Here is a 25,148-nt window from a genome sequence, read left to right as displayed (position 1 = left end):
TCGGTTCTGAAATATTCTGAGTCCTGGATTAAGCGTCCAGTTTCTGTATCAGCGGATATTTGATAGTTTCGTCGACAAATTATAGAATCTGTACTTGACTTTGCTAGATATAAAAAACTCAGCATATAGATGCTTTAAGTCGTGAGTTTCAATAGAAAAAGAAACGATACGACTATCGCTTCGTGGGTTAATTCTGCAGTCTGGGGAGTGAAACGAGGAAACGAGGTCAACAGTGCATGCGACAATAGATGCTGTAATATTCTAGGTTTTCGACGAAACTTTCTGCATGTGCACTTTCTTCATCAAACCATACATTGTTTCAGTTTAGTTTACAACTTGTACATTCTACTATATAGAACACAACGATGTCAGCAAGGAAAAACTTTATGCAGGTACTCTCATTCAGACGAGAAAGGTACAAGACTCCGATTTAAAAAAATCTAATATCGAAAAGAATGAAAACATGATGGAATATGACCAAATTTTCTTAAGGGAAAATTCTTACATGGCCTTTTGATGATTTGTTTCAAATTCATTGACTACTAAAAATTAGGCCTTAGAATGGTTATGTTTAGGAATAATTAGTAGCTAATTAATTACGTTTGCATGTAAATAGTATAAATTTCCCCAAATTTTGCTACCCTCCATCCAAACGACAAGTTCCAAAAATCACATTTTTGCTTGACTCTATTTTGTGAAATACCAAAAAAGCAATTTCCCCATTTCCCCGATGGCACGTCAGCAAAAAGACCTCGACACCCAGGAGCAACCACCTTGCTTATTTTATTTTATTGCCCCCTGTAAAAGCGAAAAAAATACATCTGCGTGACGTACATAGAGGGGGAATCTTGGTAGGCGTGGAAGTAGAAGAGGGGAGCCAGCCACGCCCAGGTCGCCCATTCGTTCGGGGGCGTTTACTGTGATCCACTCTACCACATCCTGTTCCCTTTTTAGGTAATTATTTCGATTGGTAATGGAACAATTGCATTTTTGGGGGGATGGTGTTAGACACAAATTCCTGTGATGTTGATAGTCCTTTAAATTATTTAATGAGTAGTTTTAGAAAATTGGAACTGCAACTCTCGGTTAATTAGCTGTATTATTGGGTGTATAGGGATGTTTGTTGTGTTGTATGGGTTTAAAGAGGGTGGGGGGATGAACGGAGTTATTGAGAAGGGAGTAGATAATGTTGAGTGATTTAATTTGTATATTTTAATGTAAAAATAATGTTAGTAGTTGGTTTATGAATGTAAGTAACCGATAATATGGGGTTTCCCATATTAGACTATGTACTTCAAAAGTCAAATAAAAACTTTCTAATCAAGGTAAAAAATATTTTATTGGACAAATATGTAGCTACTTCTAAATTTTATGTGATTTATTATTAATTTTGTTAACTAATCAATTTTAACAAATCATATCTTCTAAAAGCTTTCCATCAACTTCAACGCAATTTTGAATTTTAAGTAAAAAAATTTCCATCCCCCAGTCATGTAAATCTCAATCTATTCTTGCAGTCTAATTTCGAATTCGCTCTTTTTTAGCTCCAAAACTGTTGCAACAACACTTCAAACAACGTTTTTTGAATAGTGGAGTTTTTTGGTAGATAATTTGGGTAAATTTTCACCCCAATGATGAACAAAAAAGAACAAAAATTAAAAAATTAATTGTTATATAACCGCTTATTTGGATAATTAATTTAAATCTTAAAAAAATTGATGAATATTTCTTTTGTCGGTAAAAATCAAGATGGAGATTTGCTTCGCCGGGTAATGCTAAATTTTATACTTAAAATTCAAACATGCACTAAAACTGATGGAGAGCCTTTACAAGACATGATTTTTTAAAATTGAATACTTATCTAAATGAATAATAAATCCTATGAAATTAGCTGCATAGCTATATCCATATATATTAGCTGTATTGGTTCGATAAAAGAAGTTATTATTTTGATTAAAAAGTTTTTATTTGCCTTTTAAAGTGCATGGTTTAATATGGGGACTCTGCATATATGGATCACGGGTGTTCGCTTCGCTATAGCAGTAGACCTTCAAATCCAATTAAATCACACTTGCAGTAAGTTAAATTGGAGTATTAAGCAGGCTAAATGGCAGTTTAAATCTTGTTAAATCAGCTTAAATCCAATGATAGCCTCAACAAGTTTTTCTCTATATTTTGAGAGATAAATTTTCAGTTTATATTGAAGAGAAGTTTTTGCGCAAGGTTTTGAAAAGTTCGCAACTTTCTTCAAAAATTCGCTTCAAGGAATTTTCGCTCCGGATGCTTCATTTTCAATTAATTCCACATCAGTAACACGCAGAGATTCTTATTTAATTAATCAACTACTACATAATTATACAGGGCCAATCCGTTTATCAGAGATTCTTTGAGATTAAAGAAATCTAAGGGTAATAGATTGATATCCTAAATCTTAAAACTTTAATATAGGCAGGATGTTAAAGTTCGGTGTTAGTTTTCTTTCTCATAGCTCCCATAGGTTTTGATACATGTATTAATTAGAAATTTGGAAGGTACACATTGCATTGAAGTACAAATAGAAGCAGCTACTTATTTAAAACTACAGGGTGATATTTTTTCGGAGGTCAGGCCCGTGTTCCCCGTATATGCCCGAAACACAGCAAAAACAACTTAAAATAGACTCAGATTGTTATGAGAGAGATAGTTATAGGAATGTGGGCTAAGAAATTGTTCCGTCGTGATTGGTACGTTTGCAATTTTTCAGAAACGCATAGAAAAAATCGACTTCAAGAGCATTGAGAATGTCCACACAATCCGCACATTACTGTAAAACTACGAAAGATTGATATGAAGATTATTATAGTATAATACACGTTGGGGTGTTCCACATACACGAAATAATTAAGTTTTAACTTCCCACACTTAGCAAAAATAATTTTCAAAACTTGCCCTCAATTTACTCGAAAATCGATAAAAATGGTTGTAGGAAAGAATATTGAGGAATTATTATGTTCCCAAAAAAAAGAGTTTCAAACATGGTTATTGTTTGTGGAAATGCTTCATCAGTTTGAGCCTTTTTACAACTTGCAAAAAAAATATTTTTTTCAAAAAAAATTAATTTCAGAGCCAGAGATATTCTGAAAGCGATGTTTATTTTCCTGAAACCTGAATGAATAAAGGATGATGGAAGTCATGAGTTAATGGAAAGAATTACGTGATAATCACACACTCACCGCTCAACAACACTACGCATTGGGGAAAAAAACGAATTCTTATAAATATTCAAACCTTTACATCGCTGGTTTATAAGGTCGCAACATTTCATCTTATTTTGAATTCTCCATCCCATTTGACTCTTTGCAAAAAGCGGAAAAAAATTTCATACTTAAAGAGAAAAAAATTATTTATTTTTTAGATGTTTTAATATTTACATGATTAGTACAAAGTTGCGCATTTTTCGCACTAAAAAAAGCCTGAAAGCATAAAGGGAATCACCCAGAACAATGCCATTCTTCAATCGAGCAGCACTACTAGAAAGAAATCCATTGCTAAATCCGCACAAACGGGCAGCCGAAGAGTACATCACACTAATGCAATTTAAGGACTAAGAAGTCAGCAAAGTACTATATAAATCCTGAATTATAAGCCGCTTTCCGCACTTTGGAGCCTCACGCGCCTTTACACTTCTTTACCTACCTAGTTGTGTACATTAACACTAGTTTATCCTGATTATCCGGAATAATTCCCTTTCCTATTATTTGCTCTTCAACCTTCCGTCTATTTAACTGGTTTTTAAGTAGCTTTGCTCGGATTACGTTTATCTGATACCGACCTGGATATGCGAATTTCAATCTTTCGATTCGAGCATATAACACGGACATTCTGACGATGTTAAGGACTATAAAGTAATTTTCCTTGCACTTGAAAATGTGCGCGACTAAAGTAAGGGCTCGTCAGAATGGTCAAGGCTTTGATTTTACCCCCTTCCAAATTTGCAAATTTACCTGAAGAGTAGAAAATAGACAACCGCACCCTTTAAAGGTCATCGCTTTCGTGACTCTCAAGACAGTTGTACTTCAGATTCTTCTAGTGTCGTCTTCGTTTCGCTCCCGACGTGTTTGTGTCTACGTGTTTTTATGCCTGTCCATTTCCATTGGTTGTATAGGTCCAATTTCCTGCTCCTTTAAACTACTTTTCACGTTCTTGCTCGAAATTCGGCCATTTTTTCAGGAACCTGACTACCCCAATCACTTCCACCCCCACAATTTTCATTGTTAGCGCCATTGCAATTTTTCGCTTTTAGTTCTTAGCCGATTCTTAGAGTTCTTGCAATTGTCTTCAGCCATATCTTCAGCCCGCTTTTCAACAGACTACCCTAGCAAGGTTCCACCCCCAGTAATTTGCAAGTCTACCTGCACTTAGGGGTTGTTTCCTCAGTCAGTCTAAGATGTTGAGAAAAAAAGGATAAATCGGTTTTTGACGTGTACTATCAATACGTTCTTTTTCCGTACGTTTCGCATCGAAAATCGCGAGTAATTAAAGTGCCAGTGTTATATCCAGAAATAGAGGAGCGTTGACTAACCATGAACAATTTTGGTAAGGATTTTGTATATAGAGACTTTTAATTTATTTGACTTGAAAAAAAATCATTAAACCTATTTTTGCATCAATTTTTGAATGTTTTTAAAGGTCAAATTCCAGTTCTTTATCATAAAGTTTATTTTTCTTGATTGTAAACAGTGATAAATGAAATATGCTGTACGCAGTTGCAAGTTTCATACTTAATCCGACAAAATAAGCGAAAAACCCGTGAATTGCCGTCAGCTCTTCTTGTATAGCACTACACGACTATACGTCAGTTCCCAGTGTAATTAAGCGGCTGTGGTACCCAGCAATTAAGCTAATTGCACCTCTTTAAGTAGGATTTATGTTGACATACTTGCGGTTAAGTTGCCACCAATTGATTAGTGGCCACAGAAAAAAAGGATTGTAATTTTGACGAATGTATAGAAAATGATATTTATTGAGTTTAGTTATTTGAAAGATTCAATTTTCTCCAAGTTTATATTTGTCATCCTTAATATATATGTAAGTATTAGACAATATTTCCTTTAGGATAATTGATTACAAATACAGAAAAATAATACAAACAGTTTGGAAAAACTGATACAAAACCTAAGGAGGTAAAATTAGAGACAAAAATAGTAAAAAAATCCCTATAAATATTAATCTGACGGAACACTGTTACAGAGAAATGGCCCTCCAAAGGGGTCTTATCATTTGGATATTTTTTTAAATAATTTTCTTTCTGATAAAGATAATGGAATGACAATTAAAGGTAGTAAACAAACTATAAGGGTCTTAAATTATCATACGTTTCTTTAAAATCGATTATAAATAAGGGTAGCTTTCTAACCACCCTTAATACAAATTTTTCGATTTTTTAATTATTTATTTCAATTATGAAGCAAATAATATATTTTTTTAATCGATTGGACTTTTTTGAAAACAAAAATTCTCTACTTTTTTTCGAATTCTGTGAAGTTTAGTCAGAAATAATAATTTTTTAAATAATATATGACTCAGGACAGAAACATTTTTTAAATATTTTCATATAGCAGTCATCTTTTATGCTGATAGTTTTGTTGCAATGGTTGTTACTTCTTGTAATGAAAATGGCCTGCACGCCGAAAGAGAACTACGGATTTATCTACAAAGGTGCTAATTGACATAATAAAGCTGAAAAATGAAGAAAATTAATTTTTAAACTAAAATTTTGGATTATAACTTTGAATCGAAAAATGCATCAAAAACAAGTAAGTGATAATCACTACAGTGAAACTGTCAGCGTGAAACATGCCTATTATGTGAAAATGTTCAAAAATATTACTTTTCTGAGTTATACCTTCAAAAATAATTCTTTTCGACTAAACTGAATAAAATTTTTAAAAAAAGTAGATAATTTTTTTTCAAAAAAGTCTAATTAATTAAAAAATAATATTATTTAGTTGATAATTCAAAGGAATAAAAAACACCGAAAATTTTCAATCAAGAACAGTTGGAAAGCTACCCTTTATTTGTATTCGATTTTAATGAAACTTATGGTAGTTAAAGACCCTTATAATATGATTATTACCGATCATTTTTATTACACTATGTTTAACTGAATGAAGGTTATTTTAAAAAATATCCAAATGATAGGACTTCTGTGAAGGGCTATATCCCAGTAACGGTATTTCGTCGAATCAATGGTTATAGAAAGGTTTTTTACTATTTTTGACGCCTTTATTTCGCCTCCTCAAGTTTTATAGCAAATTTTCCAAACACTCTGTATATATGAGGTGTTCCATTTAGAATAATCGGGTGTCAATTAACTGATTCGTTAATAATTAAGAACCTTGGTACTCAAAGAAGATGAGTCACTTTTTTTATTTTCAGAAGAATAAAAAAACGCATAGTTTAGGTTGCATTTTTCGTTTAGAGTACAGCTTGTTTTTGCACAAAAATGGAAGTTTGGCTAATTTATCATAGAAAAACGCAGGAATGAAAAAAATGTAATTGGTGCAAAAACAGGATGAATCGGTTTAAAACTTTTACAACTCAGGTTTTAAATTTTCAAAGAAAGAATATAATACAATATGATATAATCAATCAGAACAACTTTCTTCTTCATCCGTGCTTAAAACGTTTGAAATTTATGAAACAACAGAATCACTTTTTAAAACTGTCATAAAATGACATAACAGCTTTTGATACATGACGATTTATCCCGTTCTTGCACCAAATCTGTGAAAGAGATGAGTAAAACGTGCTTATGATTTCGTTTTTTATTGAGTATTCGTCTTGGCTTTGCACCAAACAATAGCTTGTGCTTTATAGCAGACTGTGAAACTCATATCTCACTTTTGGGGAAATTGTGACTTGTTCCTTTTTACACCAAGATTCCCAAGTGTCAAATTTAGGTTCGTTAGTAAAAACTGCGGATATCTTCGAAAGCTATAGAGAAAAAAGGCTAGAGAGAGATAGATCGAAACTTGTACTTAGAAATTTTCTTTCTGGGTGCTAAAGGTTAAATTTTAAATAGTCAAGCTTCATCAGGTCACTGCATTAAGCTCATGAAATCTCAAAAACTGATGGAGAGAGAAACAGGAACGTGTACTGGGAAATGTTTTCTTCAAAATAGTGCAATTCAAGAAGCAAAATATACGTATATACAAAATCAAAAATATCATTGTTAACTCGGAATTTCCGAGATACAGGAACCAATTTGATACCGATTTTCGCGAGTTTGTCAATTCAGAATAAATGTGCCTATTGATGCATTTGCATTTTAATACACCAGGATCAGGAGGGTTATGAAGGGAAACACCCCTTCAATTAAGGTCGTTCTTACTTAAAAACTGCCATAGTTTTTCGATACAAAGGAAATGTCATTATTATGTATATATATGCAATTTCCATAATAACTCTCTCACATGCATTTAGGCAAATTACGTAATTAACTATAATTAATTAAAAGCGCTGATTTCAATAAACAGGCATTTCGTGATTGGCTTAGAGTCATCGAACCTGTGCATAATTGAAATTACATCCTAATTCGCGGAATATAACCAATGGCTTGTCTGACGAGCTGTTATTAGAGGGAGTTGTAAATTATGCAGACACCATGATAACGGAAATGTCTGCAGGCTGATTATCTTGTTAGATATAGATATATTATGGATAATTAACAGTAAACATTCTTCGAATTTCTCTTATTATTAAGTCGCTCTTTTCAGATTTCAATTTTTGCTCACATAGGAAATTTAACGTTCAATATAATATGAAACATGCTTGAAAACCTTTCGAATCCTCCAAAGAGTTAATGAAAATTTAATCAATGATTCATTGAGAAAAATTAAAAATTGGGTCAAGTTGAGATGATGGACACATACGCCCATTACCAACGCTGAAAGCCTAACAGCCAAGAGCTTAACCGAAATTAATTTTTCCACTTGGTTACCTTTCTCGGTAGAAGCGGTAAATGAGGAGATTAGTCCCTATGGTGCAGCCAGCAAATAGTTGTTCTTTCACCAAGATTTTAAGGGCGGAAGCTTCCTTTAAGGGATTACCTCTTCTCAGAAAGCTGTGCCTATTGATGAAAATTTAATTTTCATTCCCAAACTTTTGTTTCAGAAAACAGCTCCAACATTATACCACCGGAGGGACACTTAAGGGGCTCCGCCGAGAACCCTGGTTGCCCTGTACCCTGTACTGAACCATCGGCACCGAGTACAGCCCCGTTTCAGGAACCGGGTACTGCTCAGTTCCCGATACGGAGTACGCATCTTTACCCCTTATCGACAACCGCAACATTCCCATCTCTAACGGGGGCTTACTCCGCCCCCCCGACTGTTTCCTACCCCGTCCGGACTCCTGGCCCGTTCGCAGCACCGAGTCCAGCCTCGTATTCTGGACTCGGCATGGCCGGAGCATGGTCCAACTATCAAGCTCTTCGACCCATGATCTCGTTTGGAGTCTCCAATCTGCCAGTCACCTACGCGGGGAATCTTCCAGGTAAATGTTACTTTTAAATCCCCACATTACATTAAACAAGGTCCTTTAGTGGCAATGAATAATTTAATTGGAAAGTATCACATTTCCACCCTCAAATACGCACACGACGCCCCCAGGGAGTGCGAGACCAATGTTTACAAATCTATTAGCTCTCAGCTTGTATTCATGGGCAGGAAAAGTTACATTGGGGAGAATCAATTGGTGCAGTGGCGGAGGTGCATGTTAGCTTGAATGACGATAATTAATTTTTATATGTCATAATTATTAACGTTTTCATCGATGTTTTCTGATTTTGCTGTGCTAATTTCTGAGGGTTAAATACGACTTAAGACATCCTTATAGAAGATGAATTTTTATTTTTTGTCACGCCAATGATGTTTTCCTACTTGAAACCCTATATCTATCCACCATGCAACACAACTCGAGGGAATTTCGTCATCAGGAACTACAGCCGTTGCGTCGATTTATTGCGTTTCCGTGTATTAACACTTCAGGTTGTTTATTTTGGGTTATCCCTCCTATGTGGCGTGGGTTAAATGTATCCGTTTTCTTGTGCCACGTGCCCGGTTCTGAAGTGGCTGCAAGAAGTAACTTGACTTTGTAAGAATCATTAATCAGAATCAACATGAACTAATCTGAGCAATCAAGAGTGCCCCGATCTGTCCTCCTCCGGCGGTTTCCGGCTCATCACTGTAATTTTCTCCTGCCCCAGTGATGAGTTTGAAGTCGTGGAAACCATCATTGGGAAGCCTCTTTCAATTTGTATAACAACGTTGGTTCTTCAGCCTGTATCATCAGTTTTTGAACAGTTGGTGTAAATTCATTGATCCGACTGTTAGGCACTGGCTATCTGGCGTCCAATCAGAATTTTCTCTTCTTCTCACTTGTTTCCAACTTGGGATTCTCCGTCTTCATTTTGTATTTAACAGTCAAATTTCTTGTTGCATCCTCCTGCATGGGACAGAGAGTTGATCTTCTGACGACCTGTGATTGGAGCAAATCGTCCTCCCGTTAGAGTTGCGGACCGGTGTTGCTCGCTCTCATTTTTTCTTCTCTCCAACTTTCGTTTCACGACGTATCATTAGTAGTTTATCGTTTGTACGAAAAAAGTAGGAAAACTACCCCGCATTCTCCTCAAACTTTAGTTGCTACTAACGGTGTTTTGTCTATTCTCTGGCTTCAAAAAGGCATTCAAAAAGCGTCTCCCTTTTTCCCCGATTCGAAACTGTGCGACAGGACGTCGAAACAACCCGTGTTAGTATGCTGAAGTTTCTCGAAGATGGGCCCCTTGAGCCGATTACCAGGGTGGTTGGGCGGCGGTCCCCATGACAACGAAAGGGCTGTTTTTCATAGGTGAACGTTGCGTAACCATGACGACTTCCCAAGGGCTATTTCCAGTCCTTAAAGGGACTTGTGTTGAATTTTTTATATAGGACCGTGCCTCTCATCTTCGGGAGTCAGTGCATTCGATGCGACAACAAAGTATGTTCCAGAAAGTGCACGTTAAAAATAATCCCCGATAAATGTCGGGGGAGAAAGGGATTGCAGCTGGTTAACAAGCCCGGGCGTAATCCTCTCAAACACGCACATAAAGACCTAAAATTGTAGACTTGAACAATTCGGTTTGATTCGCTCCGGCTACCGGTATTGAATTTTATATGAAACTGCTCGTAAATTTTACTGTTCTGGTTTTTTGGTCTGATACGCGGCCGATGAACACTTCACCTTGGAATACGACCAGAGGTGGAGAAGACACAATTTCAGTTTCAGCTTTTTTTTTACCAATTTTTTCTGAACGCCACTGAAAATTCTTTTACAATACAACAAAACGTAAATAATTGGTTGCGCGGTCCCCGGAGGACTTTAAATGGTCTTATGACCAAAGGAAAAAACCGTTCTTTCTACCTCGATGATTTGTTGACTTGGGTTTTATTTTTACACCTCGCCGGCTACCGGACACAGCATCCAAATGCAAATCAACGAATTCCCGTCAGAAAATTCTGATATATGGTCTAGCTCGGTTTAAATTAGATTTTGTAAGACCGGATAGGCAGCATTTTAGGGGGACTATTATACTTTTAGTAGGCATTGGAATGAAGAATTCTCTTTATTTTTTACGAGGTCAAAGAATGTGTGCCTTACATGTCTGCAAACCCTTGAAGTGCCCAGTCGATATGACACCGTCGCACTGCAAGGTTTCCCCATGAAAATGATACTCCATGTCTCGAAACATATCCCTATTGATAGATCCAACAAACAGGTAGTTAATACCGTTTTTAAATATTATGTAATATAGACGAAAAAATACTATAAGCTTTCTGGGGTTAATGCAGAGTTCGCCTTTGGGGACTGACACAATCTATATCTGGAAAATTACAAGTTTGTACTTTTGTTTTGTGGAAAAACCGGATATTGTAAAAAAGCAAAATAAACGATCAAAATAAATATTGGGCAAGTTCATGGCGTATAAATGCGCTGATATATTTATTACCTACGCAGTGTAAAATGGTTTGTAGTTTTTTCGATTTACTCATAAAATGTTAATTTTTGATACCCAAGATGTATTGCACATCGGTTCATTTTTTTCTGATAATCTGATGGTGCAAAAATAATTGTAGGGGCCATTTGAAAAAATAACTTTTGGGAATTTATAAATCCCAAATTTCAATAATATTTTTCAAATATTTGTCCTAATTCTTTAATAGTTCATAAAACATATAGTATAAAATATATATAACATAGAAAAATGTACAAAATTTTCTAGTGATTGAAAATTTATTTCGTCAATAACTTTGCAGATAATTGAACTTCGCTACAGATCTACAAGTGCCAGAAAAGTAAAAATCAAAATAAATAAAAACAATTGAGATGCATTTTATAAATTATAATGACGTTAATGTTTATTTTCGTCAAAAAAACATATTTTATTTAAAAAAAGTGCTTTGTTTCATTAAAAGAAACATCAAGTAAGGGTCCATTTCCGATTTAATTGGAAGTCATATCAGGTTGAAGCTATTTTTGCAATTCCAAGTTTTTTCTGCAAAACAAAAATACAAACTTCAAATATACATCAAATTTGTAACGCTTCGTCGACGAATTGTGTCAGATCTCAAAGGCGAACCCTGTATACAGCGTGTCTAAGGCAAGTATATGTAGCAATTAACGCAGGTATTATTGGAAATTATCAATAGCCTTAATGCACAAATACAAATGTTCAATATCAATTAAACATTGATTAATTCGAGTTCTCACTATTGGCACCTCTGCAATGGAAGTGGGGGAAATTATCTACAAAAGCAAAATCCCAGGTAGACAAATACTCGGGAAAAATATCTTTTAGAAATGAATGTAATTCTGAGAATTTTCAGCGATTTTTACATTCCCTTTTCAAGATATTTTAAGTGCAAACCGAAATTTTCAGTACAGTTATTTTCTGGAATTCTTCAGCTATAAAATTTCAAGGAAATATATGTTCATTTCGAAGTGATTTTGGTCTATCCAAGGCCTTGGAAATTGCTGAAGCGTAATTTGCCAGTTCCAAGGGTAGATCTAATGGTTCTCAATGTATCTTTAAATAAATGGAGTAACCTAGAACGTTCATTTTCAGGCCATCTAAACCTCAATATGTTTGTTAGCAGTCTACAATTGTAGAGCTCTACCGATGAATTTCTATGAAAGCCCAACACAAAATACGGTAATCACCGTGAAATTTCAAAAAATCCACTCGGTACCGTGAGGAAATTTAAAAAGCTGCCTCTTGCAAATGGAGTACCTTATAGAAAGGTTCATTTTGCGTCTTTCTACACCATGGCTAAACATGTCCTTTTCTCTCTTTTCTACAATGCGACGACCTCACTGGAATCCTACTCATTAAAATTCACCCTCTTTGTTTGACGCCAGCAAAAATCATCAAGAATCTCAGCCCCCGGTTAATAGTTTGCGTTCGGAAATGTAGCCAACCCCTCTTGGAAACACTGAAGCTGTTAAAATTTACGGTTAAAGTACTCCAATAAAACAGTGCTGATTGAATTTGACACCCCATGGAACGCGCGTTCATTGGCCAGCTGACACTTTCCCACCAACATTTTTAGGTGACGGCCAAATAATGCGGTTTTACTTTCCACGATGTTGATGCAGTGTTTGGAGGATAAGAAAAAGGGCACAAATCAGGGCTTTTATGTGTCAAACAGATAAAATAAATACGCAGATATTTTAGGAAGGGACGAAGTAATGGCTTTCTTGAAAAAATTAATCTTTTGTGGAGTTTTCAAATAGGACAGAATGGCCTTATTCAACTGAAAGGTTACATTTAAAAAAATCAGGGAAATTTAAGATTTTTCAGAACTATTTGTATTTGACGTGCTTGAAGTTTCTACGTTGCCACCCATAAAGTCTGTATAATATGGGAAATTCTTTTACTTATGGTATTGGGTAAATTTTGATTTTGGCTTCAGGTTGTGCTTGATAAATGATGACAAATGACATACACATCGAGAAACAAATGACTGTCACAAACTGCAAAATCGCATTTTCTTTTCAAAAATTTTCAAAATTTAACATTAGTTCTCAAAACTTCGATAAATCACCATGTAAAAAGTTTCGTAGGTTTTTATTTGTTATATGAGATATGTCAATTGTCAACTTTCTCGGACGACTTTCGGTTAAAATTTTGTTTCTATTTCTGCATTTCGAGGTGTTCAAATCAGTTAACAATCTTGTAAGAACAATTATGGTACATTAAAGTAATTGTCTGAAAGAATGTTCATTAGTTAAAGTTAAAATAATTACAGTTAAAAAAAAGCAAAATGCATTAAAGGTGCCACATGTGCCTCGATGCAAAATTTGATCTACCTTGGAAAGAAAATGTTCAGATTACCTTATTAAAGTATTTTTATAATGTTGATTGACACAGAATTTGATGTATACGGGGTCATTCACGGTGAGTGTCCTATTAAAATTTTACGGGGTTCTAATATAGCTAGAGATCTGAAATTTTGGGTACTGATGTAATGAAGTTTGATCTGTTGAATTAAAATTTTGTTATCGTTGACAAATCTATATGTAACTAACAACAACTTTGTTATTTTAAATTGGCTTTGTCTGTTTAAATAATTTTTTTTTAATTTGGATCTTCCTTAATTCTCATCAAAATCGTTTCACAAAAATTTATACGTTGTTGTGCATCGCTAATCAACCAATAAGTGGTGCCTTTTACTCTCAAAGATTCTAATATTTGCCAATATCTCAAAAACAACTGAAAACAATCATATTAATGTATAATACTTTTCGATAGAGAATTTATTGATCTTTCAGATGCCATCCAAAAATATAGTGTTCTATTTAAGATTCTCATTTAATGCTCATACTTATATCCTTCTGATATCGCACTAATTTTTCCACGCCCTGTATGTAAATCCAAAAAATTTATAATATTAAAAGATACAGATAAATAATAAGGGTCTGTAGCTCAAATTTCAACTCTCTAGCTGTGATAGTTGAAAATATATGCGCTTTTCAATTTAGAGCTGTTTGTTGCCAAATCAGTAAAAAAAAATTATTTATTTCGAAAACGGTTCATCATAGCTCTGACATATAAAAAATAAAACTAAATATAAAATAAACTGGGGTTTAAATCTTCCGGGAAATTCGAAAATGTAATAAAATACAGAGTGTGCCATTTAAAATAACAATGTTGTTGTCAGTTACACGTAGATCTGTCAACGTCGCAACGATACCAATATTTTAATCCAACAGATCAAACTCCATTACATCAGTATCCAAAATTTCAGATCTCTAGCTATATTAGAACCCCGTAAACTTTTAATAGGACACTTACCGTGAATGACCCTATATACTATATTCATATAATTACTTTTATACTGTTACTGACCGATTTGAATACCTCGAAAAAGCAGAAATACAAGAAAATTAAAGTAATCCGAGAACGTTTAAAATTGACGTATGGATGGAAAATGGGACAACTAAGAAACTTTTTTCTTTATTTTCAGAATTTTGAGATATAATGATAGATTTTTTACTGTTTTTGAAAAAAAATGCAATTTGACAGTTATAGATTGTCATTTGTTTTTCGATTTGTACGTCATTTCTCATCATTTGTGAAACCCAACCTGAACACAAAGTCAAAATTTACAGAAACGCATAACTAAAAAATACGCCCATATGATACTAATTTTATGGATAACACTGTAGAAACTTTAAATATATAAAATACAATTAGAGATAAAAAATGGAAAAAAAACACTGAAAATGTAGTAACTTTATAGCGGTTTCCTTAATAAGCTCTACAAAAGGCAATTTTTATCTAATTTACCCGAAGTTCTGACTCTCACAGCTTCGAAGATAGTAATGGTAGGCTCACTTGAAAAAGCGCGTAAGCATGTAAGGACAGGCATTTTCAAAATTTGAAATTTTGCTTTTTACTAAGGAAGTTGTCAGTTTTTTTAAATAATATGCGTAACTCCTCTCTTACTATAGTATTATGTATCATAATGGACATAATACATAATATACTCTCCGTTAACTCGATCGGAAATCGTTTAAATAGAATAGCTCACCGTTAAATAAATAATAAAATCGTTCGGGAATTATTAGTCGGGTCCTCTCTGCCATTGTCGTGAAGGATTTTTCTTGTTTGTGAGGTCTCTGGTCGAGCGCGTAATCCGGATTTAAAAGACGAAGAGCGGCAGAAGGCCCCGCCGCACCGCTGCAAAGACCCACAACAGAACACACCCAAAGTAGATTTTTATGTTGCAGTGTTCAATTTTATTTTCCTTGTCTTGTTTCATTTAACTCCTGCGAGAGAAATAATTTAATTGTGCCACTTACATTCTTTAACCTAATCCATAGTCTTCTCTTTTTTCCCAGTCGCTCCGAGAAAACAACGGAGAGAACGAACCACCTACAACAAGGACCAACTCTCCATCATGGAGACTTACTTCGAAAAACAGGCATACCCAGACATTTTTGGCAGAGAGGAGTTGGCGCTGAAAGTTGGAGTTCAGGAGTCCAGAATCCAAGTAAAATTATAATTAATTTTCTACTATCTGCCTAGAAAATAGTTCGTTTGTCAACTTCGGTAGTATGAGATCAAATCTCATTTCAACCACATAAGAAATTGCGATAATATACGTTTGTGAAATCAGTATTTTTAATAAGATCAGAATCATGTTATTATCATAAATAATCAAATGGATGCGATGTGAAATCATGTGATTTCAATTTGATGAAACCTGTGTGAAATTGTATTTTTGTGCACGAGAAAGCAATTTTCTTCAGGTAATCATGTTGCGATATATCAACGAAATTAGAATACGGGTGAATAAATTTTCTTGATGAGGTCAGTGCTATCAAGGGGAAGCAAATTGAAGTTTTTGCAGAATCATCGTTAAAATACCTATATAAAATCAAATTAATAAATCCTTGAGAAGATAGAATTTTTTACCACATCATTATACCTCAGTGAAATCCAGGTGATTAGATAAGTTCGTGGGATATATTTAAAATCTTTATGTGTAAAATTGGTCTCTTTCAACTTGCTAAAACACATGTGCAATAAGGGTATCGATACATTTTGATGATGAATTCAGTTATTTCGTGAACAAAAAGTGAAATCATAAATCGTGTAATTTATGTTTAAATGTCTCCGAAAGTAAGAAACATGTGTGCAATGGTAGTATGAAATGTTTGGGTTCGTAAAATTAATATTTTTTAAATGCAGGGGGGTAAAAGAAATTATACAAAAAACCGAAGCACATATTATCATTTAAACCAAAACTTTTTAAGAAAGATTCTATGCAGAATAAGAAAAAGATGCGTCTCACACTATAAAACATGAAACGGGATAACACTTTCGAGATGTAAACTAGCTTGTGGGGGACAGGACCAATTTTCTACAGAGGGAGTACCAAAATAAGGCGAATCTCCTCCATATACAGTGATTGCATAAACCCGGAGATGACTGGAACGGCAGCTGTGCCGCTTTCAAAAGACTAACCAGGCACTAAATTGAATCATTACCGATGGGAGAGCAAATATACCGCCCCTGTATTATTCGGCATTGTCATCGACACGCCGCAATAATGCCCCTGCTTGGGACACAGGGGGTGCACTGTAACATATGCGTTTTTAGTTTGACGAATATGGATGACAGGACAATGATGATAAGCAGACTGTTGTCCCTTGTCCAGGTGATGGGTTTGGACCTTTCGATTTCAATATTCAAGTGTTTTTGGACAAAATCAAAACTTGTCATTTCGATTTCACGATTTGGGGTGGAATTTGTAAATGGCGAATTAGATCATCTAGAAAGTGCAACCCGAGAGCGACAAAATGGCTTCCGAAAGCTATCTGCGCCAGTTCGATAAAATGCCATGATAAAACGTGTTGTCCTTGTAGTGGTCATTGATGATGATGAAGATGAGCACTGTTATTGCAAAATATCCATCCCAATAACTAAAAATAAATTACTAAATAATGCTTTAGTGCTAAAAAAGAATAATTAAAATTACTGAAAGTATGTGGCTGAACTCATTAGCGCCATGAGACTCACTGAGACAATATTGTTCTTTTTGCCACATGCTCATATCTTGCATATTTCTAATTTACAGTCCTCCCCGATATACAGGGTAGTTGGTAGAGCGAAAGCAAGTTTTCAATGAGAGCTAGATGAGGTCATTTTCAATCTATAAAACCATATATATATTTTTTTAAGTCTCATCGTTTTTCAAATAATGGTCTTCTTAGACTTTTATACGAAATAATTGAATTTATACAATTAATTCCTTTTTTTTAATACTACATTTTCGCCTTCCGGAAATTAGAAAAATATTCTTAATATGCATATTGAAAAAGCGAAACAAAAATTTATTTAAAAATTATTATTGCAAACAATCATGAAGACGAAACTCATTGCGCTAGTTCTGACTTAAACAATACTAATTTTAATAAATTTAATTTGAAAAAGAAGACCTCCCATTTTTAATTCATTTACTTCCCCCTCTACTCTGTCCTCTGTACTCTCCTCCCTTGGCGCATATTTCAAAAACGATGAAAATTTTCTATCGCTCTACCAAACACCTTGTACACTTTGAGTAAATTGAAAGTGGCCGTAGGATCCATTTTTCTTCTAATGGATTACGGCACTGCTTTTTGACAAAAATTTTGCTCATTGATGGTAATTGCTCCTCGAGTTTACTTGCCCTAGATCTAATGCAAATTTGTCTGCTTTAAATCGTTTTTAAATGCCATGAATAACAGATATTCGATGAGAATTAGGTGAAATCCGTTGCACAAGATATTCGTTTTTGGAGCTTAACCATAGGGATAATTGTAAAAGAAACGAGACCAGATAAATGAGGGCAGTGTTGCGCAATTTGGCGATGTAAAATATGAAAAATTCCGATGATTCGAAAGTGTTCTAAAAAGCAGAAATTTACAAAAATTCGGATCATTAACTTGAAAGTTCTGGGATTTTATAATGCTGTTATGTTCCTGCTTGGTTTTGCGCTTTATCCATCGCTCGGAGGCTCAAAGTTCTATCGATAGTGGTTCTATCTCTCCGGCTCAATGCGAAACAATAAATAGAAATTTCAAAGCTGCTAGACGCAAACAATGGCAAAAAATGGTTTTCCGTCCAACTGCATCGGCCAATTCAATTCCAATCATGCCGACTGACAATGAAATGAAATTCGAAAAAAGAAGTTAATCCCTTCCCTTGAAAAAACGGTTCCGATGTACGACCGGGGGTAGTATATACCCTCTATCGTCGCCGAACAGAGAGGCATCTTTGGCAACTAACAAGGGCGGTTGGCTCCATTCAATCTCGGATAACTGTATATATTTTATTCAATACAATAACACAATGGCTCGGAACGGACCTACTAGGGTTGTTTTCCATTAGCGCAGAGGATTATCAGGGGTTGTTCCAGTGACGCTCTCACCCCGCCTTGGCCCTACATAAAATAACTATTACCGAAAGGGCGGGTAAATGCGGCTGCCGACGATGATATAGGGAAATGTTGCCGAAATACGTGACAACTGTCCCTCAAACGTATATAGAGTATTATGGAGGTAATCTGGGCTTAGAGCTTTCTCTTTGACTTTTTAAGACGTATCGGGTGCCGGGGCTCAGCTAAGTAACCTGTTCCGTGTTTGTTTTTCGGATAATTATTGTCCTAGGAGATCATCCTCAGCTTAGTCACACAGGGTGTCCGTTTCCGGAGTTCACCTAAGGATTTCGGCAAAACAAAAGAGACACGAGGACAGTTAAATTGGGGCAAAGTTACGCAATTTGGAGTTAATGAATATGCCGTTTTAAAATTTAAAAAATTCCAGTATTACCTTGATTTGACCCCGAAATGTCTACTGGGATTCACAGTTAAGAGCGATGTAAAATTTGTATTTTAATAGAGAATTTTTAGAAAATGTTCTCTTCAAGGGAAAATCAACCGGCGACGTTGTATTTTTGCCGGATATTAGCGTTATTCTTTGTCTTTGCCTGGAAAATCAAGAACATAATTTCACAAAAAAACACAATAGCTCATTAAAACTCAAGATTATTGTTGGAGTTATATTGAACTCGACATTTCCAAAATATTAAAAATTTCCCCTAAATTAACCAAAAAATATTTCGCAACTTCTAATTTTGATTATAATTTTCCATGAACGCGATTTATTTCGATTTATTTCTTTTATCTGGCTTTGATCTAACCGCATAATTTTTTTGGTTTCAGGTTTGGTTCAAGAATCGTAGAGCTAAAGAAAAGGCTAAAAAGGCCCAAGCTGGGGGTAGCCAGACAAAAAACCAAGGAGGTACTGCGAGAGCTCCAACGCAGACCAGACGAAGGGGCGTTCTCAGCTTGAAAAAAACTCGATCAACAACTCCGTCGATAATAGCAACAAGTTCTCCACGTTCTCAAGAGTCGGGCCAACAGACAATCACCCCCCTACTCACCCCCTCCAGCAGTGGTTCCACCGCGGATCCTCATCTGAACTCTATAGAAGAGTTAACCCACCGTTTCAGCGGGGTCGAAGTGGTAGCATCCAATCAAGATGGAGTCAGCTTTCCTCCATCTACTTCCTATGTGGAGGCTCCACAACGCTCCCCTAGACTTCAAGCTGTTGAAATTTCTCCTCAAACCATCGTGTCTACGGCCACAACCTCCTCCCCACCTAGAATGGTTACTACCAATAATAACCCCCTAATGGCAACTAGTGCGACCCCATATGTGCATCAGTCTACTAGTAATGAAGCAACCTACCCTGCACCTGTTCATCAACCCCACCAGCAACAACAATACCCCAATTGGTATGTGCCTCACAGTGGGTATGCCTACCACGGACATCCCCATGGTAATCTGCCTTTGGCTCACAATACCTACCAGGCAAACCCGCCTGCTGAATACCACAACTACCCAAATGGGTACTATGATGAGGAGGCGCATAATGTGATGATGCAGTACCATGGTCATGGCCCGCATGGGTACAATGGGTACGGGCCGGGAACGTCAGGGAATGGAATGTAACGGACGTAGTGTGTGTATGTGTGAAGTGCCCTTTGGAGTCTTTATGCGTGAAAGGGATTTAATTGTGTGTTCAATTTTTGTTTTGATTTATAAGGTGATTCTTAAACTGGTGGCATAAATATGATAACGAGGTATTCGTGGGTATAGCGGGAATGATTTTCCAAAATTTTAACAATTAGTATCATGAAATTGCTTAAAAGTCAACAAAGATATGTATGTATGGAAAATGACATTCAAAACTTGTAAAAAATCAATAGTTTCTTATGAATGATAAGTTCATAGTATTTAATGACATACAGGGTGTTCAATGAAAAATAACGGGGTTTTCTGGGTTAAAGCACATCATGTCAACAAATTCTTCTGAAAGGCATTGAAAATATATTTTTATTAATTCCTATACAGGGCTTGGCGAAAGTATGGAATAAAATTAATATATTTTCCACGAGTTACTTTAAAAAAATGCTGAAACACGTTCATTGATTTTGAGTTGTATGTATTTTTTGGCAATAAAATGAAATATTGCCGTTCAACCTCTTAACTGCAACCTTACCTAAGGTATTTTTAAACTGAAACATATGTTGTGTGTGGGCTCGTTGAAAAGCCCGTGAAAAATGAAATCTTACCATGCCTTATTTACACTTTTAATTTTGTGGTCATTAAAAAATAATTAAAAAAAAACTCTTTTAAAAGCTAAAAAATTTCGTATACTTTTCTAATCCCATCTCGAGGTTATTTACCGTAGCAGATGCTAAAAATGTTCTTCACCCTCTACTTGGCATGCTCCCAGACGATGGTAAAATCCGTTGATGGAATTCCAAATAGCATCAGGAGTTTAAAGGGAACACCTTGAAAGTACACAAACTATTAAATTAAATGTTTCAAATCAATTTTATTCAAAAATTGCACAATTTTAAAACAGAATAAAAAAATATACTGTTTATCGCGGCAATAAACTTGACTCAGAAAATGCGGTAAATTATTTCACCTTTTGAAATATGTGTTGATATGCTGAATATCACTTTACTTCTTTATTAATTTTATGGATACAAAATAAAAATTCATTCAGAATTAAAGACAGCATATCGATAGTAATTTTTATTGGGATTTACCATCGTCTGGGAGTATTTCAAGTAAAGGGTGGAGGACATTTTTACACCTGCTGCGTTCAATAACCTGTAAATGGGATTAAAAAGGTATTTGTCATTTATCTGTTTTTAAAAGATCTTTTTTTGTTTCCTAATAATCACATAACTAAAGATATAGTAAGATTTAAGTTTCCATGAGCTTTTCAACGAGCCCACACACGATATATGCTTCCATTAAAAAAAAAGTTGAGTAGGACTAAAGGAAAATACTTAATTTTATTGCCGAAAAATTTGTTGAACTAAAAATCAATTCACGTGTTTCACCGATTTTTTCAAGTCGTTTATTAGAACCATATTAATTGTATCTCGGACATTCGCTCACCCCTGTATATGCTAAAATCTATACTAATCCTCATATTGGCTACGCCGCCTAAAACTCACCAGGACCACATTTTCTTTATTCTTTTAGACACAACTTTAAGTGATATGTCAAATTGAATGTCTCTTTAAACTCTTTAAAATTGGCGTACTGAGTGTCAAAGTAATATTTGCATCTGATAATATTTTACAAATAACAACATTTGCAAAATATTTTTTTACCTTATCTAATATAATAAATATTGTTTATTAAAAGTAAAAATACCAATAAAAACGAATAAATATAATAACAAATAATAAGCACAAGGAGATTAACTTTATTCTGGTTATTCAAAAAAAAAGTAGCCGGACAATGCTTACGAGCTTATCAATCAACATGGTGATTTACGTTTCCATAGTTACGGTTCTTTTTGTTTAACGTTTGATATCTTTAATAGTTTAATAGCACATTTAGTAAAATTTAAAAATTTAATTTTTTTTTATTTTTGGCTATGGTTCACTTTAGCAATTTTGGGAAAACCGATTTGGTAATTATTTATGGAGAATATCAAAAAAAGTCACGATTAGTTTTCAAAGTAGAGAGAAAATTTTCAAATAAGGTTTAAGGTGCCTGTTTGGTGGAGATACTTCAACAGAGACTTATGGATATAAAGAGAATCTAAATGCCGGAACCTACTTAAATTTACTGGAAAATGTGCTATTATAATGGCTTAAAAGTATTTCCACTCGAAGAAAGATGGAATGTTTGGTACTACAAAGTTGGTAATGCGCCCCATAACGCAAATCTGACGTGAAATTATTTGTTCGCAAAATTTGGAAATCAGTGCAAATAATATTTATTATCTGGGAGTAAGGTAAAAAATATTTCCAAAATTCACTTTGTCATCTTTAAAGAGATTGAAAAAAACTTCAATTTAACATATCACTTTAAGTTGTATCTAAAAGGATAAAAAAATGTCAGCTTATAGAATTTTAGGTAGCAAACCCTGTATATTAATGAGTAGCAAAGTCAAAAATTATACATAGAATATATGACAGCTTTTATATGAAAATTTGGGGTTCTAGAGCCCCAAATAAAGGACAATAGTTTTTGCGAAATTGCGCATATCAAGTTTCGAGTATTCCAAAAACTTATTTTATTTATTTATGTCAACATGTTTTGGGATTATTAACTAAAAATGATTTTCAGAAATCAATTTTCCACACCAAGTGTTTCAAAAGGAACACTACCATAAGTATTTCTATTCTTTGCCATATATTGATCTTAAAATGCTTTGTTAAATTTATAATACTAGTTTTATGAGAATTTTGAATTTTTAAAAAATATTTTGTGAGATTTTCATATTTTCGTTATCAGAAAATAGTAACGTTACACTTCCAGTTTCTTTTTGTTTCGTATTTTAATATTTATAAATTTCTAACTTAAAAAAGATTCATATTCGACATCGACAAATCTTGTTTGGTGAAGATCACATCCCGCAATTAATGTTTTGAAATGATTTATGAAGTGAGATTTCAGGGAAAGTTGAAAATGAATTATGGAATTTCCCAAATTTCATTTTTACCGAAATTAGGCGCAATGGTGTGCCAAGATTTTTTTTTAATTGAATTTTTCTTTGTTAACGTGTTCCATGGTTTTGTACATTTGTTTTCTATACGTATGGGGGATTTTGGACATTCTTTATTCTATTATTTTTATTTTAATTTTTTTCATGTGATTTTTTTTTATTTAGTAAATATTCAAGGACCATGTTTGTATTTAGATCGCTAAATTTCTTCAAAAATATTAATGAAATTACTTAAATAATTTGGTATATAAATTTTGTGTGTTTACCGAAACAGGTTGAAAACTTAAGGACTATCAAACACAATTCCACACTCTATATTTCCTTAAAAAGTGAAGCAAAAAGTATATAGATCTTTTCCTTGCACCAACATAGGCAAAAGTATTTATACATTATTTGCTTCAATTTCATAAATTGATACTTTTCGAGATACTGTGATTATGCTGCGTTCTAAAATTTTTCACTTATCTCGTATTTTTTATGTGTGTGTAAAAAATAGTTAACCTATCAGAATTCTCATTCAATATCCAGTTTGTTGGGGATTTGTATATTATACTTAAATAAGAATATAGTGATACTTTTAAGATTAAGATATTTTGTCATTTTATAATATTTGTAGTCATTTTATAGGTAAAACTTGAAAATTTTAATATGACAAATTGAAGATAGTTTTTGTCAATGGCGTGTCTTTTATAGCAATAATTTTTTAACAAGTTGTTTTTATGTATATAATTTCCTTTCAGTTATACCTTTATATTTGAGGTTATAATAATTTAAATCTACCGTTTAGAATACATGTTTTAATTTAGTTTTTTTTAATTAGAACTAGGTAGATATTTATACAAGCAATAACCTTAATGAAATTAAAACTCCTTGATATTTTGTTGCAATTGTGATCCGATTGTTTTTTGAGAAACTTCAGGTAAAATTAGCGAAGCAAGAAATTTTTGAAACTGTAATTATTTTTTTAAGTGTTATACAGGGTGTTGAAAAGGCAAAGAAAAAAATATGAAAATTTGTTTCGTTAGATCTATGGGAAGAAGCATGGTTCTATGTTTCAAAAATGGGAAAAAAATTAAAAAAGGAGAATGTCGCCATTTAGGCTGATTGAATTTGAAAAAGGTGTATAGAAGTTTTAGTATTTAATACATATGTATATTTTTGTAATTTTAAAAGAGTTCTAAAAATCATCATTTTCTCAAAAAAAATTTTTAAAGCAAATAGTTTTTAAGATAGTGCCTGCATGTAAATTAATATTGAAATAAAACAGATCTTACCACTAAACGAGGAGTTTGATTTGGTAATTTTAATTACAAGAAAACGGTCACACATAGTCCGATTAAATACTATCTAAACTGAAAAGAGCTGAAGGATGGAACCGAAAACTTCTGTGTCATATTACATAACCAATTGTGGTTTTGATCTCAAACTTGTGAATTAGATGGAACTTTACTAATGAATTAGAATCACTCATTTTAAAAGCAAAATTTTGATAGCAAATTCTAAAGTTGCATTGCCTAAAGTGTGTTGCTTTCTCTGAGAAAGGATTAAAGTAGTTTATCTACTTTTGCAAAATGTTTCCCTTCCTGTGAAGTGATACATGCAACTAAATAAAAGATCAATAAAACAAAGAAAACGTTTTTGTAAGTTTCTGCATCGCTTCGATTCGAATTCGAATTTAATTGTTTCGATTCTTCAGAAAATATATTATACAGAATGTTTCAGAAACATACCGATAAACTTTCAGGGGATCTAGAGCTCATAAAAACAAATATTTAGATCGAATAAATAAATCGGAAACTAAGCGATTCAAAATCGCTTCATTTCCGAGATACAAAGTATTTAAATTCTTAATTTTTTTATATTTTAAAAATATTTAAAAAACGGTTTGGGATAAGGAAATGCAATGAGAGACATGTTATTGCAGGATATATACGCATACTCTAGAGTAAGCAGAATATTTTTATCTACACCAGGAGCGTCCGTGTGACCATTAAATGGAATGTTTAAATTAAAAAAATGGTACACTACTAACTTTTTTT

The 25,148-nt window shown here is 34.0% G+C and overlaps 1 protein-coding gene across 1 annotated transcript; it reads left to right on the top strand.

Moving 5' to 3' along the window:
- The first annotated feature begins 4,059 nt into the window (after nucleotides 1-4,059).
- On the top strand, nucleotides 4,060-24,390 carry LOC136347523 (homeobox protein OTX1 B-like). Its single transcript, XM_066297587.1, has 4 exons — nucleotides 4,060-4,575; nucleotides 8,155-8,535; nucleotides 15,421-15,572; nucleotides 19,287-24,390. Exons 1-4 carry the CDS (start codon nucleotides 4,563-4,565, stop codon nucleotides 20,076-20,078), a joined length of 1,338 nt encoding a protein of 445 aa, XP_066153684.1. The 5' UTR covers nucleotides 4,060-4,562; the 3' UTR covers nucleotides 20,079-24,390.
- Nucleotides 24,391-25,148: the final 758 nt, after the last annotated feature.

Source organism: Euwallacea fornicatus, chromosome 29 (assembly GCF_040115645.1).
Source record: "Euwallacea fornicatus isolate EFF26 chromosome 29, ASM4011564v1, whole genome shotgun sequence".
Lineage (NCBI taxonomy): Eukaryota > Metazoa > Arthropoda > Insecta > Coleoptera > Curculionidae > Euwallacea > Euwallacea fornicatus.
This window is presented reverse-complemented; position numbering and strand designations above follow the sequence as displayed.

What these genes read in the sequence shown, in the direction of transcription:
- LOC136347523 (XM_066297587.1), top strand. An exon ending in CTACGCGGGGAATCTTCCAG is followed by an intron (nt 8,536 to 15,420) that starts GTAAATGTTACT and finishes CTTTTTTCCCAG; the next exon opens with TCGCTCCGAGAAAACAACGG. An exon ending in TTCAGGAGTCCAGAATCCAA is followed by an intron (nt 15,573 to 19,286) that starts GTAAAATTATAA and finishes TTTTGGTTTCAG; the next exon opens with GTTTGGTTCAAGAATCGTAG.